This window comes from Patagioenas fasciata, unplaced genomic scaffold, assembly GCF_037038585.1.
Source record: "Patagioenas fasciata isolate bPatFas1 unplaced genomic scaffold, bPatFas1.hap1 Unplaced_202, whole genome shotgun sequence".
Taxonomy (NCBI): domain Eukaryota; kingdom Metazoa; phylum Chordata; class Aves; order Columbiformes; family Columbidae; genus Patagioenas; species Patagioenas fasciata.
In genome coordinates this window covers 1-17123 of record NW_027288625.1, presented here as the reverse complement: position 1 = coordinate 17123, position 17123 = coordinate 1, and the positions used below count along the sequence as shown (strand labels likewise).

The following is a 17123-nucleotide window of genomic DNA, read 5'->3' as shown; positions in this document are numbered from 1 at the left end:
CATGGTGACACCATGGGGACCCCATTTGTCACTGGGGCCCATTGTGACATCCCAGGACCCCCCATTGTCCCCAGGGCCCATTGTGACATTCAGGTGACACCCCTTTGTCCCGAGGGCCCATTGTGACACCGTCAGGTTACTCATGTCCCCAGGGCCCGTTGTGACCTCCTGGGGAGACCCCATTGTCCCCAAGGCCCATTGTGGCACCATGGGGACCCCCTTTGTCACTGGTGCCCATTGTGGCATCCCAGGAACCCCCTTGTCCTCAGAGCCCATCGTGACATCCCAAAACCCCCCATTGTCTCCAGGGCCCATTGTGACATCCTGGGGACCCCCCTTTGTCCCCAGGGCCCATTGCGACACCATGCGGACGCCACTTGTTCCCAGGACCCATTGTGGCATTCTAGGGACTCCGTTTGTCCCCATGGCCCATGGTGAAACCGTCAGGATACCCCAGGTCCCCAGGGCCCATTGTGACCTCCTGGGGAGACCCCATTGTTCCCAAGGCCCATTGTGGCACCATGGGGACCTCCTTTGTCCCCAGGGCCCATTGTGACATCCCAGGACCCCACTTAGTCCCCAGGGCCCATTGTGGCACCATGTGGACCCCCTTTGTCTCCAGGGCCCCTTGTGACATCACAGGACGCCTCTTTGTCCCCAGGGCCCATTGTGACACTGTGGGGACCTCCCTTGTCCCCAGGGCCCATTGTGACATTCAGGGGACACCCCTTGTCCGCAGGGCCCATCGTGGCACCATGGGGACCCCCTTTGTCACTGGGGCCCACTGTGGCATCCCAGGACCCCACTTTGTCCCCAGGACCCATTGTGACACCATGTGGACACCCTTGTCCGCAGGGCCCATCGTGGCACTGTGGGGACCCTCCTTGTCCCCAGGGACCATTGTGACATCCTGGGGACCCCCTTTGTCCCCAGGGTCCATTGCGGCACCATGGGGACCCTCTTTGTCACTGGGGCCCATTGTGACATTCCAGGACCCCCCGTGGTCCCCAGGGCCCATTGTGACATCCTGGGGACCCTCTTTGTCCCAAGACCCCATTGTGACATCCTGTGGACCCCCCATTGTCCCAAGGGCCCATTGTGACACCATAGGGATCCCCTTTGTCCCCAGGGCCCATTGCGACATCCCAGGACCCCCCGTTGTCCCCAGGGCCCATTGTGACATTTTGGGGACCCCCCCTTGTCGCCAGGGCCCATTGCGACATCTTGGGGACCCCGTTTTTTCCCAGGACCCACTGTGGCACCATGGGGACCTCCTTTGTCCCCAGGGCCCATTGTGATATCCGAGGGACCCCCTTGTCCCCAGGGCCCATAGTGTCACCTTGGGGACCACTCTTGTCACTTGGGCCCATTGTGACACCATGGGGACCCACTATGTGCCCAGGGCCCATTGTGACATTCTAGGACTCCCCATTTTCCCCAGAGCCCATTGTGACATCCTGGGGATCCCCCTTTGTCCCCTGGGTCCATTGTAATGTCCCAGGACCCCCTTGTCCCCAGTGTTCATTGTGAAATCCTGGGGATTCCCTTTGTCCCGAGGGCCCATTGTGGCACCATGGGACCGCCTTTGTCACTGGGGACCATTGTGACATTCCAGGATTCCACTTTGTCCCCAGGGCCCGTTCTGACACCGTGGGGACCCCCATTGTCCCCAGGGCCCATTGTGACATCCTGGGGATCACCCTTTGTCCCAAGGGCCCATTGTGACGGGGTGGGGACCTTTTTTGTCTCCAGGGCCCATTGTGACATCTTGGGTACCCCCTTGTCCCCAGTGTCCATTGTGACATCCTGGGGACCCCCAATTGTCCCAGGGCCCATTGTGACATTCCAGGACCCCCCTTGTCTCCAGGGCTCATTGTGACATCACAGGACGCCCCTTTGTCCCCAGGGCCCGTTGTGACACAGTGGGGACCCCCCTGTCCCCAGGGCCCATTGTGCCATCCTGGGGACTCTCTTTGTCCCCAGGGCCCATTGTGATATCCTGGCGACCCCCGCTTTGTCCCCAGGGCCCATTGTGAACATCCTGGGGACCCCCTTTGTCCCCAGGGCCCATTGTGACATCCCTGGACCCCCCATTGTCCCCAGGGCGCATTGTGACATTCAGGGGACCCCCCTTTGGCCCCCGGGGCCCATTGTGATATCGTGGGGACCGTCTTTGTCCCCAGGGCCCATTGTGACACCATCAAGACCCCTCTTTGTCCCCAGGGCCTATTGTGACATACTGGGGACCCCCCCTTGTCTCCAGGGCCCATTGTGACGTCCGAGGACCCCCCCTTGTCCCCAAGGTCCATTGTGACACCGTGGGGACCCCGCTTGTCCTCAGGGCCCATTGTGACATTCAGGGGACCTCTCTTTGTCCCCAGGGCCTATTGTGACATCCTGGGGAACCCCCTTGTCTCCAGTCCCATTGTGATGTCCCAGGACCCCCCATTTTCCTTAGGGCCCATTGTGAAATCCGGGGGAACCCCCCCTTTCTCCTCAGGGCCCATTGTGACGTCCTGGGGACCCCCCTTTGTCCCCAGGGCCCATTGTGACGTTCAGGGGAACCACCTCTGTCCCCAGGGCCTATTGTGACATCCTGGGACACCCCCTTTGTCCTCAGGGCTCATTGTGACGTCCCAGGACCCCCCATTGTTCCCAGGGCCCATTATGAAATCCTGGGGACCCCCCCTTTGTCCCCAGGGCCCATCGTGGCACCATGGGGATCCCACCTTTGTCCCCAGGGCCCATTGTGACAGGGTGGGACCCCCCTTGTTCCCAGGGCCCATTGTGACATCCTGAGGATCCCCCATTGTCCCCAGGGCCCATTGTGACATTCTTAGGATGCCCTTTGTCCCCAGGGCCCATTGTGATATCCCAGGACCCCCCCTTGTCCCCAGGGCCCATTGTGACATCCTGGGGACCCCCTTTGTCTGCAGAGCCCATTGTGACATCCTGGGGAGCCCCCTTTGTCCCCAGGGCCCATTGTTATGTCCAAGGACCCCCCGTTGTCCCCAGGGCCCATTGTGACATCCTGAGGATGCCCTTTGTCCCCAGAGCCTATTGTGACATCCTGGGGACCCCTCTTTGTCCCCAGGGCCCATTGTGACAGGGTGGGACCCCCCTTGTCCCCAGAGCCCATTGTGACATCCTGGGGACCCCTTTGTCACCAGAGCCCATTGTGATATCCTAGGGACCCCCGCTTTGTCCCCAGGGCCCATTGTGACATTCAGGGGACCCCCCTTTATCCCCAGGGCCCATTGTGACATCCTTGGGACCTCATTTGTCCGCAAGGCCCATTGTTGTACCATGGGGACCCCCTTTGTCCCCACGGCCCATTGTGACAGCGATGACAGCGGTGTCAGTGATCAGGACACGGAACCACGGGCGCAGCTCCATGCGGTGCTTTATTCCAGCGCTGGGAAACCCGGGGTTCGCACCCAGAGCTTCCAACAGCTGATTCAGACTCCACCTTATTTATACAAGTTGGTCACATACATATTCCTTATGACCCCTGACAACCATGAGCACATCCCACACCTATTCTAACACAAACTGTCTGTCTAAGAGATGTTAAGCAACAGTCGCATGTTTATCAGTTATTTCTAAGGTACCAACTTGAAAAGAATATATCATAAATGTATGTCAGCCTTAAGAATAAGGCTTGGTTGCAGCTACCTGCTTTAGAAGAATATATCATAAATGTATGTCAACCTTAAGAATAAGGCTTGGTTACAGCTACCTATAAAGAATATATCGTAAATCTACGTCAACTTTAAGAATAAGGTTTGGTTACTGTCTTAAAGTTAATCCAACCGTAACAGATCAGTGATACCCAGGGATCCAACCGTAACAGATCAGTGACACCCAGGGATCCAACCGTAACAGATCAGTGATACCCAGGGATCCAACCGTAACAGGTCAGTGATACCCAGGGATCCAACTGTAACAGATCAGTGACACCCAGGGATCCAACCGTAACAGGTCAGTGATACCCAGGGATCCAACCGTAACAGGTCAGTGATACCCAGGGATCCAACTGTAACAGATCAGTGATACCCAGGGATCCAACTGTAACAGGTCAGTGATACCCAGGGATCCAACCGTAACAGGTCAGTGATACCCAGGGATCCAACCGTAACAGATCAGTGATACCCAGGGATCCAACCGTAACAGATCAGTGATACCCAGGGATCCAACCGTAACAGATCAGTGATACCCAGGGATCCAACCGTAACAGGTCAGTGATACCCAGGGATCCAACCGTAACAGATCAGTGATACCCAGGGATCCAACCGTAACAGATCAGTGATACCCAGGGATCCAGCTGTAACAGATCAGTGATACCCAGGGATCCAACCGTAACAGATCAGTGATACCCAGGGATCCAACCGTAACAGGTCAGTGATACCCAGGGATCCAACCGTAACAGATCAGTGATACCCAGGGATCCAACCGTAACAGGTCAGTGATACCCAGGGATCCAACCGTAACAGATCAGTGATACCCAGGGATCCAACCGTAACAGATCAGTGATACCCAGGGATCCAACCGTAACAGGTCAGTGATACCCAGGGATCCAGCTGTAACAGGTCAGTGATACCCAGGGATCCAACCGTAACAGGTCAGTGATACCCAGGGATCCAGCTGTAACAGGTCAGTGATACCCAGGGATCCAACTGTAACAGATCAGTGGTACCCAGGGCAGAGCCAGCCAAGGCCCATCCCATACCTGTTCCAGAAGGGAACACCTTGTAAAACCGATCCCGTCACTAACACCTGCGGCTGAACTTCATCAAATGCCGAGATCAGAAGTTTCACGGCACCAGCTGCAACCTTGAGGAGACGAGATCGCCAAGATTTCCAGCAAAAAGGGGGCGCCAGGCCGGGTTCAACCGCCTTGGCCGCTTGGGTCCCACCAGTTCCTCACAATGAGCCAAAGGGGCAAAGCCCACTGTGAGGAGGCTGAGGAGCCTTCATCCAAAGACCCCAAGGACCCCTCCTCAAATGCACCCAGTGCCACTGCGCAGGAGAACAGGGGGCTCAGGGCTGTGGAAACGGTTCTGAGATCACCTCATGGACATGCACAGTTCTGGGGTCATTATGAACACTTACTGTAATTAACACACTTCCTGTTGTTAAAGGTGTGCGTGTTGGGCCGAGCGAATCTCCCGCGCACCCAGCGCTGTTTCGCTTGTGCTCTCATGAACCCGCGTTTAAACAACACAATTAAAGAATTGGATTAAACAGCAGCGAGAGCCCGCAACGGACGACGGCGCCACCGCGGGGCTGCGCGGGGGCTGCACTGCGCAGGCGCGGAGCCGTGTCGGGAAGGGGAGGGACTTCCCGCTGGAAGCGGCACAGCCAATGGGCATCAGGAGGCCGCCTCCAGGCCAATGGCGGCTCGGGACGGGTGCTGAGGGACGGTGACGAGCCGGCTGTGTGGCCAATGGGGGTGCCGGGGGCGTGGCCAGGCAGCCCGCCCCGGGAGCAGCGGCCCGGCCGTGGCGGTTCGTCCCCTCCTGCCGCCGGAGCGCCGCTGCCACGGGCGGGTCCTGCGGCTGCAGCGGCTGCGGGGGCGGGCGGGGGGCCCGGGGCTGCGGCCCCGCTGGCCGGGGCCGGGCGGTCGCCGTGTTGCCCCCGGGCGGTCGCCGTGTTGCCCCCGGGCGGCAGTGGGGGGGGCCCGCTGGTCGCCCCCGCAGTTCCGCGGTTGAAAATCCTCCTCACACCGCGCTGGGACCGCGATCGCCGCCAGTTCCGTCCTGGGTGAGCGGCGGGGACGGATTTGGTTGGTGCGGGGGTTGTGGGGGGCGCGGGGCGGGTCTGGGGGTGCAGGGGAGCTGTGGGGGTTGGGGTGCAGCCGGCAGGAGGGACCAGGTTTGGGGGGCCCTGGGTCCCTTTGCGGGGGAGGGGAGGCCCTGCTGACCCTGCCTCCCCCAGCAAATCCCCCTGCGGGGCTCCCCCCGCCCCCCCGATCGGTCCCCGCCCCCCGCGACTCCCTCAAGTCCCCCTGAACCTCAATGCCCCTTTTTGACCCCAAAACAGCCCCAAATGTGCCCCCCAATGTCCCTTTAACACACCCTCCCCCCAGCCCCCCCGCACCGAGGCCTCCAGTGTATAAATTAAATGTGTAACATTAAACGCGACATTTGAGCGTTAACTAAAAAACAACAAATGTTGAAGTTTCGTTGAGGTTTTTGTTGAATTTTGGTTTCACGGAAGGGAGCGTTGTTGGAAATTTACTGGGATTAATGTTTTGCTTTAAAAACTTTTTGTATCTCAAAAGTGACCTGAACAGTTTGATAAAGAACATTTCAAATTAAATTAATTTCCCATTAAATTTCTTGGGATTAAACGTCCGTCAGAGGCAGTGGTGCTTAAACCCCACTTCGTTGGTCCCTCTCCGCATTAAAAATCCATCATTAAACAGTTAAATATTTCCCGTAATTAAACCCCTGTGATCTACATTCTGTAGTTTAAAAATGCGGTGACTGAGCGGTTGAACAGCCGATATCGCTCTGAGCGCGTGGCTCAATCTCTTGATTTCGGGCTCAGCTCAGTTCATCCCCACCAACCCCGTCGCCGTTCATGGGAACGTACCCGGGTGGATGGAGGGGGCGGGCGGTGGGTGTGGGCTCCCTGGGCTTCAGCAAAGCCTCTGACACCGTCTGCACAGCATCCGCACAGCTGAGCTGGGGAGGGGTGCTCTGGGCAGTGGGGAGTGGGGGGTGCAAACTGGCTGAGAGGGAGAAGCCAGAGAGTGGTGGTCAATGGGCAGAGTCCGGTTGAGGCCTGGATCCAGTGCAGGGCCTCAGGGGCCAATATTATTCAATATATTCGTTAACGATTCGGATGAGGGAATTGAGTGACTGTCAGCGAGTTTGCTGGGGACACCAAGCTGGGAGGAGTGGGTGACCCTGGAAGCTGTGCTGCCATCAGAGACCTGGACAGGCTGAGAGCTGGGGGGGGATAACCTGGTGAGATTTAACAAGGGGAAGTGCAGAGTGCTGCACCTGGGCAGGAACAACCCCAGGGTCAGTATAGGCTGGGAATGAGCTGTTAGAGAGCAGGGTAGGGAAAGGGAGCTGGGGTCCTGGGGACAGCAGGGTGAGCATGAGCCAGCACTGGGCCCTTGTGGCCAGGAAGCCAATGGGACCTGGGGTGGGTTAGAAGGGGGTGGTCAGTAGGTCAGAGAGGTTCTCCTGCCCCTCTGCTCTGCCCTGGGGAGACCACCCCTGGAATATTGTGTCCAGTTGTGGCCCCTCAGTTCCAGAAGGACAGGGAACTGCTGGAGAGGGTCCAGCGCAGCCACCAAGATGCTGAAGGGAGTGGAGCATCTCCCGTGTGGGGAAAGGCTGAGGGAGCTGGGCTCTTTAGTTTGGAGAAGAGGAGACTGAGGGGTGACCTCATTAATATTTATAAATATATAAAGGGTGAGTGCCAGGAGGATGGAGCCGGGCTCTTCTCGGTGGCAAACAATGATAGGACGAGGGGCAATGGGATCAAGCTGGAACACAAGAGGTTCCACTTAAATTTGAGAAAGAACTTCTTCCCAGTGAGGGTGGCAGAGCCCGGCCCAGGCTGCCCAGGGGGCTGTGGGGTCTCCTTCCCTGCAGACATTCAAACCCCCTGGACATGTTCCTGTGCGACCTCTCCTGGGCGTTCCTGCTCCATGGGGGGATTGGACTGGATGAGCTTTCGAGGTCCCTTCCAGTCCCAAACACACCGTGATACTGTGATACTGTGATTTCTGTGCTAAATCCTTTCCTTTCCCCCCGTGCCAGTGGGGGGGACCCAGAGGACCCACCCAGGCCCCCCCAGGTTTGTGGGAGCAGCACTGGGGAGGGGGTGCTTTTTCCCCCAGCTACGAATATAGAGACAATTTGTACAAAAGCTCTAAAGTGGGGGGACGGCAACTCAGGGACCCCCAAACCACCACAGGGGGATCCACATCACCCCATGCGCCCCATCACTTTTGGGGTGTCAGAGCCCCCCCCCATGCAGCTGCCCCTCGGGGGTCCTGGGTGGGTTGTGAGGTCCCTGGGGGCTGGAGGGGAGAAAGGGGGAAACCTGGGTTTGGGGGGGGGTCCCAGGGGTTCTTGCGAGTGGGTCTGGGGGGGTCTCAGTGGTTTCTGGGATCCCTGGGGGGTCCCTGAGATCAAAAAGAATTTGGAGGCTGGCAGGGAACTTTGTGAGGGGAAGATTGAAACATCCCTTTTCCCTCTGTTTCACAGCCCCAGCTTCTCTTCTCTGCCCTTCCTCCTCTGCCCTTCCTCCTCTGCCCTTCCTCCTCTGCCCTTCCTCCTCTCCCCTTCCTCCTCTCCCCTTCCTCCTCTCCCCTTCCTCCTCTCCCCTTCCTCCTCTCCCCTTCCTCCTCTCCCCTTCCCTCAGAACCCCATTCTGGTTTGGGATGAAGGGATCTCTGGAGATCATCCAGTCCAACCCCCCTGCTCCCGCGGGGTCCCAGAGCAGATCACACAGGATCCCAGGGGTCTGAATGTCTCACAGAAGGAGACTCCACACCCGCTCTGGGCAGCCTGGGCCGCGCTCTGGCACCTCCCAGCAAGCAAGTTTCTCCTTCCGTTCAGATGGAGCCTCCTGGGTTTCAGTCTGTGCCCGATGCCCCTCACCCCGGCGCTGGGCACCACTGAACAGAGTCTGCTCCATCCTGACACCCACCTGAGATATTGATCCCATTGATCACATCCCTCTCAGCTTCTCTTCTCCAGCTCAACAGCCCCAGCTCTCTCAGTCTCTCCTGATCAGAATGATGCTCCAGACCCCTCAGCATCTCTGTGTCCCTCCACTGGACTCCCTCCAGTAACTCCTTGTCCTTCTTCAACTGGGGAGCCCAGAACTGGACCCAGAACTGCAGATGCAGCTTCCCCAGGGTGGGGCAGAGGGGGAGGATTCACCTCTCTCACCTGCTGCTCACACTCTTCTTAATAAATATCCCCCAGGTACCCTCGGCCTCGTGACCACAAGGACACATTGGTGACTTGTGGCCAACCTGATGTCACCCAGAACTCCCAAGTCCTTCTCGCAGAGCTGCTTTCCAGCGGGTCCACCCCCAAACCGTGCTGGTACTGGACCCCTGCTGCCCCAGGAGGGGCCGGTATCGCCCCGGTATCGCGATGGGTGGCACCAACAGCCCTGGTATTGCGATGGGTGGCACCAACGGCCCCGGTATCGCGATGGGTGGCACCGACAGCCCCGGTATCGCGATGGGTGGCACCGACAGCCCCGGAATCGCGATGGGTGGCACCGACAGCCCCGGTATCGCGATGGGTGGCACCGACAGCCCGGTATCGCGATGGGTGGCACCAACGGCCCCGGTATCGCGATGGGTGGCACCGACGGCCCCGGTATCGCAATAGCGAGCACTGATGGTCCTGGTATTGCGACAGGTGGCAACAACAGCGCTGGTATCGTCACAACAGCAGTGACGACGGCCCCGGTATCGCGATGGGTGGCACCGACGGCCCCGGTATCGCGATGGGTGGCACCGACGGCCCCGGTATCGTGATGGGTGGCACCGACAGCCCCGGTATCGCGATGGGTGCCACCAACAGCCCCGGTATCGCGATGGGTGGCACCAACAGCGCCCTAACGTGGTGCTCATCAGTAAGAAGGGAGGGAAGGGGGTTGCAGGGCAGCCATCGCTCGGGGTCTGCGGGATCTCCCTGTGCTTGTGGGAGCCCACGAGTCTTTGCATCACGCCTTGCGTTTTATTCTCTCTTCCTCTTTCAATTACTTATCTCACTTGTGTTTTTTTATCTTAGCCCATGAGTTTTCTTACTTTTGCTCCTCATATTCTTCATTCCCATCCTACTGAGGGGTGCGTGGGGCTGCTCTGCCAGCCCCGGCTGCCCCACCGCAGCTCCCCAGGCCCTCACGTCTCCCATCCCAGCAACAGCAGTGGCCGCGGCACTGATTTCTTTCCTCTCCCTTTTGCAGCCTCCTTGCGCTCGTCCTCTCCACGCCGATCTCTCCTGGCTTCCTCCAGCTGCTGTGTCCTCTGGGTAAGTGCAGCTCGACCCCTCCCAAGATGCTCTCGAGTTGGCTGGGGTTTCTAAAACAGAGGGAAAAGGGATGTCTCACTTTTCCTCAGGCAGAGTTTCCTCCCAGACCCCTTTTACCCCCTGCGCTCTCCACAGACCCCAGTTACCGTTTCTGTTCGATGGGGAACATCTCACTGTGCTGTGCATGGCCAAGACGATGAGGACTCTGGACAGGAAATCCCTTCCAAGCGCAGCTTTCCTCTCACCGTTGGGCAGCGACAACAGCCCCGGTATCGCGACAGCAGCACCGACGGCCCCGGTATCGCGACAGCAGCACCGACGGCCCCAGTATCGCGACAGCAGCACCGACGGCCCCGGTATCGCGACAGCGGCACCGACAGCCCCGGTATCGCGACGGGCAGCAGTGATGGAGCTGGTATTGCGACGGCAGCACCGACGGCCCTGATATTGTGATGGGCAGTGACAGGGGCCCTGGTATCGTGATGGGCAGAACCAACAGCTCCAGTATCGTGATGGGCAGCACTGACGGTCCCGGTATTGCGACGGCAGCACCGACAGCACCGGTATCGCGATGGGTGGCACCAACAGCCCCGGTATCGCGAAGGGCGGCACCGACGGCCCCGGTATCGCAATAGCGAGCACTGATGGTCCTGGTATCACGACAGGTGGCAACAACAGCGCTGGTATCGTCACAACAGCAGTGACGACGGCCCCAGTATCGTGATGGGCAGCAATGATGGTCCTGGTAGCGCGATGGGTGGCACCGACGGCCCTGGTATCGCGATGGGTGGCACTGACGGCCCTGGTATCGCAATGGGTGGCACTGATGGCCCCGGTATCGTGATGGGCAGCGACAATGGCCCCGGTATCACGATGGGTGGCACCGACGGCCCCGGTATCGCGATGGGTGGCACCAACAGCCCCGGTATCGTGACAGCAATAAATCTCAAGACCTCCCAAAATAAATCCCCCTTCCATCCCTCCTGGTGTGACAAGACCCTTAATTAACTTTTCATTAATCAAACAACTCAACCCCCCCGTTGTCACAAATCGCTGCATTAACGAACTTCAACTCATTCCAGAACCCAGTTTATTAAGCAAAGCAGAAAGCGCGTTAAATAGAAAGAAAAACACCAAAACCCCTGTTTCTCGGCTCAGATCGGGGCGCTTTACGGCACCATTTTGCCACCATTTCCCTTTCCGGTTCTTCCCACCGCGAGCAGCCGCTGCCCGTTGATCTCACAGCGGCGTTTTTTCCCAATCTCGCAGGATTTCAGCCCAATTCCGGCCCCGTTCCGTGCACCCCCTGGTGCCGGAGATGACGATCGGGCGCCAGCTCTTCCCATCAAACCCGATGCCGAGAAACCAAACCCCCCGCGGTTGCTTCTTCAAACACGCGCAGATTCACCCCTTTTCTCCCCAAAAACCCCCTCTGGATGCGCCGTCCGGTGGGAAAGCCGACGGTGGTTTCGGCGCGGGGGTTTCCTGAGGGCGCAAACCTACCCCGGGCGCTGCTCCGGCGCCGCGATCCCCATTTCGGCTGGTTCCTCCATTTTAAGGCGCTTCGGGGGCGGCTCGGTCCCGGCTTGCGGCTCCGGCATCGCCATTTCGGTTGGTTTCTCCTCTATTTTCATGCATTTTGGTGGTGGCTCGGTCTCAGCCGGCGGTTCCGGCGTCACAATCGCCATTTCGGTTGGTTTCTCAATTTCCAAGTGCTTCAGGGGCGGCTCGGTCCCGGCCCGTGGCTCTGGTGCCGCAATCACCGTTTCGGCTGGTTCCTCCTCAATTTTCAGGTATTTTGGTGGTGGCTCGGTCCCGTCCTGCAGCTCCGGTGCCGCAATCCCCATTTCGGCTGGTTCCTCCTCAATTTTCAGGCGCTTTGGGGGCGGCTCCATCCCAGCTTGCAGCTCCGACTCCGGCATCGCCATTTCACCTGGTTTCTTGATTTCAAAGCATTTTGGGGGCGGCTCGGTCCCCACCTGCAGCTCCAGTGCCACAATCACCATTTCAGCTGCTTTCTCCTCAATTTTAACGCATTTTGGGGGCGGCTCGGTCCCGGCCGGTGGCTCTGGTGCTGGCACCACAATCTCCATTTTAGCTGGTTTCTCCTCAATATTCAGGCACTTTGGTGGTGGCTCAGTCCCGGCCTGAGGCTCTGGCTCCGGCATCTCCATTTCAGCTGCTTTCTCCTCAATCTTCACACACGTTGGGGGCGGCTCGGTCCCGGCCTCTGGCTCTGGCTCCGCAATCGCCTTTTCAGCTGCTTTTTCCTCCATTTCCAGGCAATTTGGAGGCGGCTCGGTCCCGGCCTGCAGCTCCCGCACCGGCATCGCCATTTCGCCTGTTTTTTCCTCAATTTGAAAGCATTTTGGGGGCGGCTCGGTCCCCACCTGCGGCTCCGGTGCCACAATCACCATTTCCGCTGGTTTTCCCTCAATTTTCAGGCACTTTTCGGGCGGCTCGGTCCCGGCCTGTGGCTCTGGCACCGCAATCTCCATTTCGGCTGCTTTCTCCTCAATTTTCAAACACTTTGGCGGTGGCTCAGTCCCGGCCTGCAGCTCCAGTGCTGCAATCTCCATTTCAGCTGCTTTCTCCTCAATTCTTAAGCGCTTCAGGGGTGGCTCAGTCCCGGCCTCCGGCTCCGGCATCGCCATTTCCGCTGGTTTCTCTTCAATTTTAAAGCGCTTCAGGGTGGGCTCGGTCTCAGCCTGCGGCTCCGGCGCTGGCGCCGCAATCACCGTTTCAGCTGGTTTGTCCTCAATTTGCAGGTATTTTGGTGGTGGCTCAGTGTCAGCCTGCGGCTCCGGTCCCGCAATCACCATTTTGTCTCGTTTCTCCTCAATTTCCAAGCATCTTGGAGGCGGCTCAGTCCCGGCCTGCGGCTCCAGAACCGGCGCAGCAATCGCCATTTCAGCTGGTTTCTCCTCAATTTCCAGGCCCTTTGGGGGTGGCTCAGTGCCATCCTGCAGCTCTGGTCCCACAATCACCATTTTGGCTGGTTTGCCCTCAATTTTGAAGCACTTTAGGGGCAGCTTGGTCTCAGCCTGCGGCTCCAGCGCCACAGTCACCATTTCAGCTGGTTTCTCTTCAATTTTCACACATTTCAGGGGTGGCTCAGTCCCGGTCTGCGGCTCCAGCGCTGCAATCACCATTTCAGCTGGTTTCTCCTCGATATTCAGGCCCTTTGGGGGTGGCTCGGTGCCATCCTGCAGCTCCGGTCCCGCATTCACCATTTCGGCTGGTTTGTCCTCAATCTTCAAGCATTTTTGGGGCGGCTCGGTCCCCACCTGCGGTTCTGGCACCGCAATCTCCATTACGGCTGGTTTGTCCTCAATTTCCAAGGATCTTGGGGGCGGCTCGGTGCCATCCTGCAGCTCCGGTCCCGCAATCGCCATTTCAGGTGGTTTCTCCTCAATCTTCAAGCACTTTATGGGCAGCTCGGTCCTGGCCTGCGGCTCCAGAACCAGCGCAGCAATCACCATTTCGGCTGGTTTGTCCTCAATTTCCAAGCCCTTTGGAGTCAGCTCGGTCCCCGCCTGCAGCTCCCGCGCCCGGTGCCACCTCATGTGTGCGTTCTTGCCCCGCATCGTGGCAAACGCCCTGGAAACGGGGCGGAAAACCCAGGTTTTAGTGCTTTTTGGCTTCACCCTCTCTGGGTGCGTTTTGGCGCGGGTCCGGCGCCGTTTCTCGGCTCCGCGCCGGGTGGCTTTAACACCTTTTAACCTCTTTATCCCCAAATAAGCAACAACTCACCTGCCGCACTCCGTGCATGGAAAGGACTCCCCGGCGCCCTCATTTTGGGCCATTTGCTGCTTCATTTTGGCCCTTTCCTCGGGCGAGGGACGGGGCTTCTTCTTCGGGGGCTGGAAAGTGGCCTGGAAAGCAGAGATTCCCCTCATTCCCCCCTTTCACCAAAGGTCGAGAGCGCTGAGAATAAACCAGCTTGGAAACAAGACCCTATGGAACAGCCCATAGAGACAACTCAGCCAGGTGAGGCTAAAAGAGCCAAAACCGGCTCTTTTTGTGACACAAACCACCGCTTTTTGGCAGGGAACGCACAGCAATTCCCTTCGGCGGCGAAGCCAAAACCACAGAATATCCCCCAAACCATTCAAACCCCACCAGGATCGTTAATACCTGGAATCACTGCAATCAACCTGCAGCCAATCGAGCCCATTTCGGGCCCAAAAAGCCGCTTTTTTGGCCTCAAGGCGGTTTTCCTGCAGCGCAAATTCTGTGTAAACGCGTTTTCTACCTTCTCCTCGGCCTTTTCCTTGTTTCTCTTGGCTTTTTTGCCCGTCCCTTTTGCTCGGTAGGACTTGAGTTTGGTCGTTTTCTTCCAGATGTAGTAATATTCAACACACTGGGCCACAGTCTTAGTCTGGACCTAAGCGAGGGGATAGGGGCGGTTTAGGATGGAAACGCCGCGGTAAATCACATTTACGCCTCGTTTTGTCTCATTCCGGTGCCTTTTTTGCAGCGTTAAGCAGCAAAATGACATTTGGAGAATGGGAGTTCGATGCGTGACTCAAAAACGCGGCTTTTTGGGTTAAAACCCGATGATTTTGGGGGATTTACCTTCTTGTGGATGCGATAAAAGTCCTTCTTGTGGGTGGCAAAAGCACGGTGGAAAAGCTGCTGCTCCAATGGCGTCCACGTGTCCGAGCCTGCGGGGCAATGAGCGGGTTCGTTATGGGGAACGCAATTAGCAAACGGGGCGGGGGGGTCGTTATCGGCAGCCCAAGATGTTTAAATCGGCGTGGAAAGGGTATCGTGGTGTCTGTTTGTGTCCTGGGGGGGAATGGGCCCCGTTCCTCGTTTACCTGCGTAATGATAATTGGCCAGAGGGTCCGATTCGGACTTGGGGGGCCCCCCCGAAAGCAGCATCTCCAGCGCCTTCTGCAAGAGGAAGAGGCTCGGGGTTCGCCTTCCATTCGGAGCAGGACGCCCCAAGTTGTGATTTTGGGGGTTTTGGGGTGATATCGGGGGGTTTTGGGGAGATATCGGGGGGCTTGGGGAGATATCGGGGGGTTTTGGGGCGATATCAGGAGGTTTGGGGGTGATATCAGGGGGTTTTGGGGAGATATCGGGGGATTTGGGGTGATATCGGGGGGTTTTGGGGAGATATCAGGAGGATTTGGGGTGATATCGGGGGGTTTTGGGGAGATATCAGGAGGTTTTGGAGTGATATCGGGGGGTTTGGCGGTGATATCGGGGGGTTTTGGGGTGATATCAAGGGGTTTTGGGGAGATATCAGGGGGTTTTGGGGTGATATCGAGGGGTTTTGGGGTGATATTGAGGGGTTTTGGGGAGATATCAGGGGGTGTGGGGTGATATCGAGGGGTTCTGGGGTGATATCAGGGGATTTGAGGAGATATCAGGGGGTTTTGGGGTGATATTGGGGGGTCTGGGGTGATATCGAGGTGTTTTGGGGAGATATCGGGGTGTTTTGGGGAGACATCGGGGGGTTTTGGGGTGATATCGGGGTTTGGGGGTGATATCGGGGGGTTTTGGGGTAACATTGAGGGGCTTTGGGGAGATATCAGGGGGTTTTGAAGAGATATCGAGGGGTTTTGGGGAGATATCAGGGGGTTTTGGGGTGATATCGAGGGGTTTTGGGGAGATATCGAGGGGTTTTGTGGTGATATCGGGATTTGGGGAGATATCAGGGGGTTTTGGGGTGATATCAAGGTGTTTTGGGGAGATATCAGGGTGTTTTGGGGAGATATCAGGGGGTTTTGGGGTGATATCAAGGTGTTTTGGGGAGATATCGGGGTGTTTTGGGGAGATATCAGGGGATTTTGGGGTGATATGAGGGGGTTTTGGGGTGATATCGGGGTTTTGGGGTGATACCGGGGGGTTTTGGGGTGATATCGGGGGCATGGGGGTGATATTGGGGCTTTTGGGGGTGATATCGGGTGGCTTGGGGGTGATATTGGGGGGTTCTGGGGTGATATCAGGGGGTTTGGGGAGATATCGGGAGATTTTGAGGTGATATCGGGGGGTTTTGGGGAGATACTGGGGGGGTTTGGAGTGATATCGGGGGGTTTTGGGGAGATATCATAGGGTTTTGGGGTGATATCGGGGGGTTCTGGGGTGATATCAAGGGGTTCTGGGGTGATATCAAGGGGATTTGGGCAGATGCCAAGTTGTTTTGGGGAGATATCGGGGTGTTTTGGGAAGATATCAGGGGGTTTTGGGGTGATATCGGGGGGTTTTGGGGTGATATCGGGGGGTTTTGGGGTGATATCGGGGGGCTTTGGGGAGATATCGGGGGTTTTGGGGAGATATCGGGGGGTTTTGGGGTGATATCAATGGGATTTGGGGAGATATCAGGGGGTTTTGGGGTGATATCGGGGGGTTTGGGGTGATATCGGGGACATGGGGGTGATACTGGGGCTTTTGGGGATGATATCGGTGGGTTTGGGGTGATATTAGGGGGTTCTGGGCTGGTATCAAGGGGTTTTGGGGAGATATCAGGAGGTTTTGGGGTGATATCAGGGGGGTTTGGGGAGATATCGGGGGTTTTGGGGAGATATCGGGGGTATGGGGGTGATATCGGGGGGCTTTGGGGGTGATATCGGGGGGTTTGGGGGTGATATCAGGGGGTTTGGGGTGATATCGGGTGGTTTTGGGGTCACTCACCATCAGGTCGCCGCGCGCCGCGTGCAGGCAGTGCAGGGCCAGCTCCAGGTTGGGGACGGCGCCGGGGACGGCGCTGGAGCTCCCAGGGACAGCACTGGAGCTCCCGAGGATGGCACTGGAGCTCCCGGGGATGGCACTGGAGCTCCCAGGGACGGCACTGGAGCTCCCGGGGACGGCACTGGAGCTCCCGAGGATGGCACTGGAGCTCCCGGGGATGGCACTGGAGCTCCCGGGGATGGCACTGGAGCTCCCGGGGATGGCACTGGAGCTCCCAGGGATGGCACTGGAGCTCCCGGGGATGGCACTGGAGCTCCCGGGGACAGCACTGGAGCTCCCAGGAACAGCACTGGAGCTCCCGAAGATGGCGCTGGAGTTTCCAGGGATGGCACTGGAGCTCCCGAGGATGGCACTGGAGCTCCCGAGGATGGCACTGGAGCTCCCAGGGACGGCACTGGAGCT

General features: G+C 58.1%; 2 protein-coding genes across 2 annotated transcripts; one reads left to right on the top strand and one right to left on the bottom strand.

Annotated features, from left to right (window-relative positions):
- Positions 1-5393: 5393 nt before the first annotated feature.
- LOC139826799 (uncharacterized) lies at positions 5394-11000 on the top strand. Its single transcript, XM_071803180.1, has 4 exons — positions 5394-5410; positions 5472-5763; positions 9955-10019; positions 10155-11000. Exons 1-4 carry the CDS (start codon positions 5394-5396, stop codon positions 10462-10464), a joined length of 684 nt encoding a protein of 227 aa, XP_071659281.1. The 3' UTR covers positions 10465-11000.
- Positions 11001-11407: 407 nt separating this feature from the next.
- LOC136115837 (uncharacterized) lies at positions 11408-16905 on the bottom strand (the record flags this gene model as incomplete). The annotated part of the gene is made up of 7 exons (XM_071803178.1): positions 11408-11429; positions 12225-13619; positions 13773-13894; positions 14275-14406; positions 14598-14686; positions 14843-14918; positions 16665-16905. Coding segments are annotated over 7 exons (2077 nt in total), but the record flags the coding sequence as incomplete, so codon positions are not given.
- Positions 16906-17123: the final 218 nt, after the last annotated feature.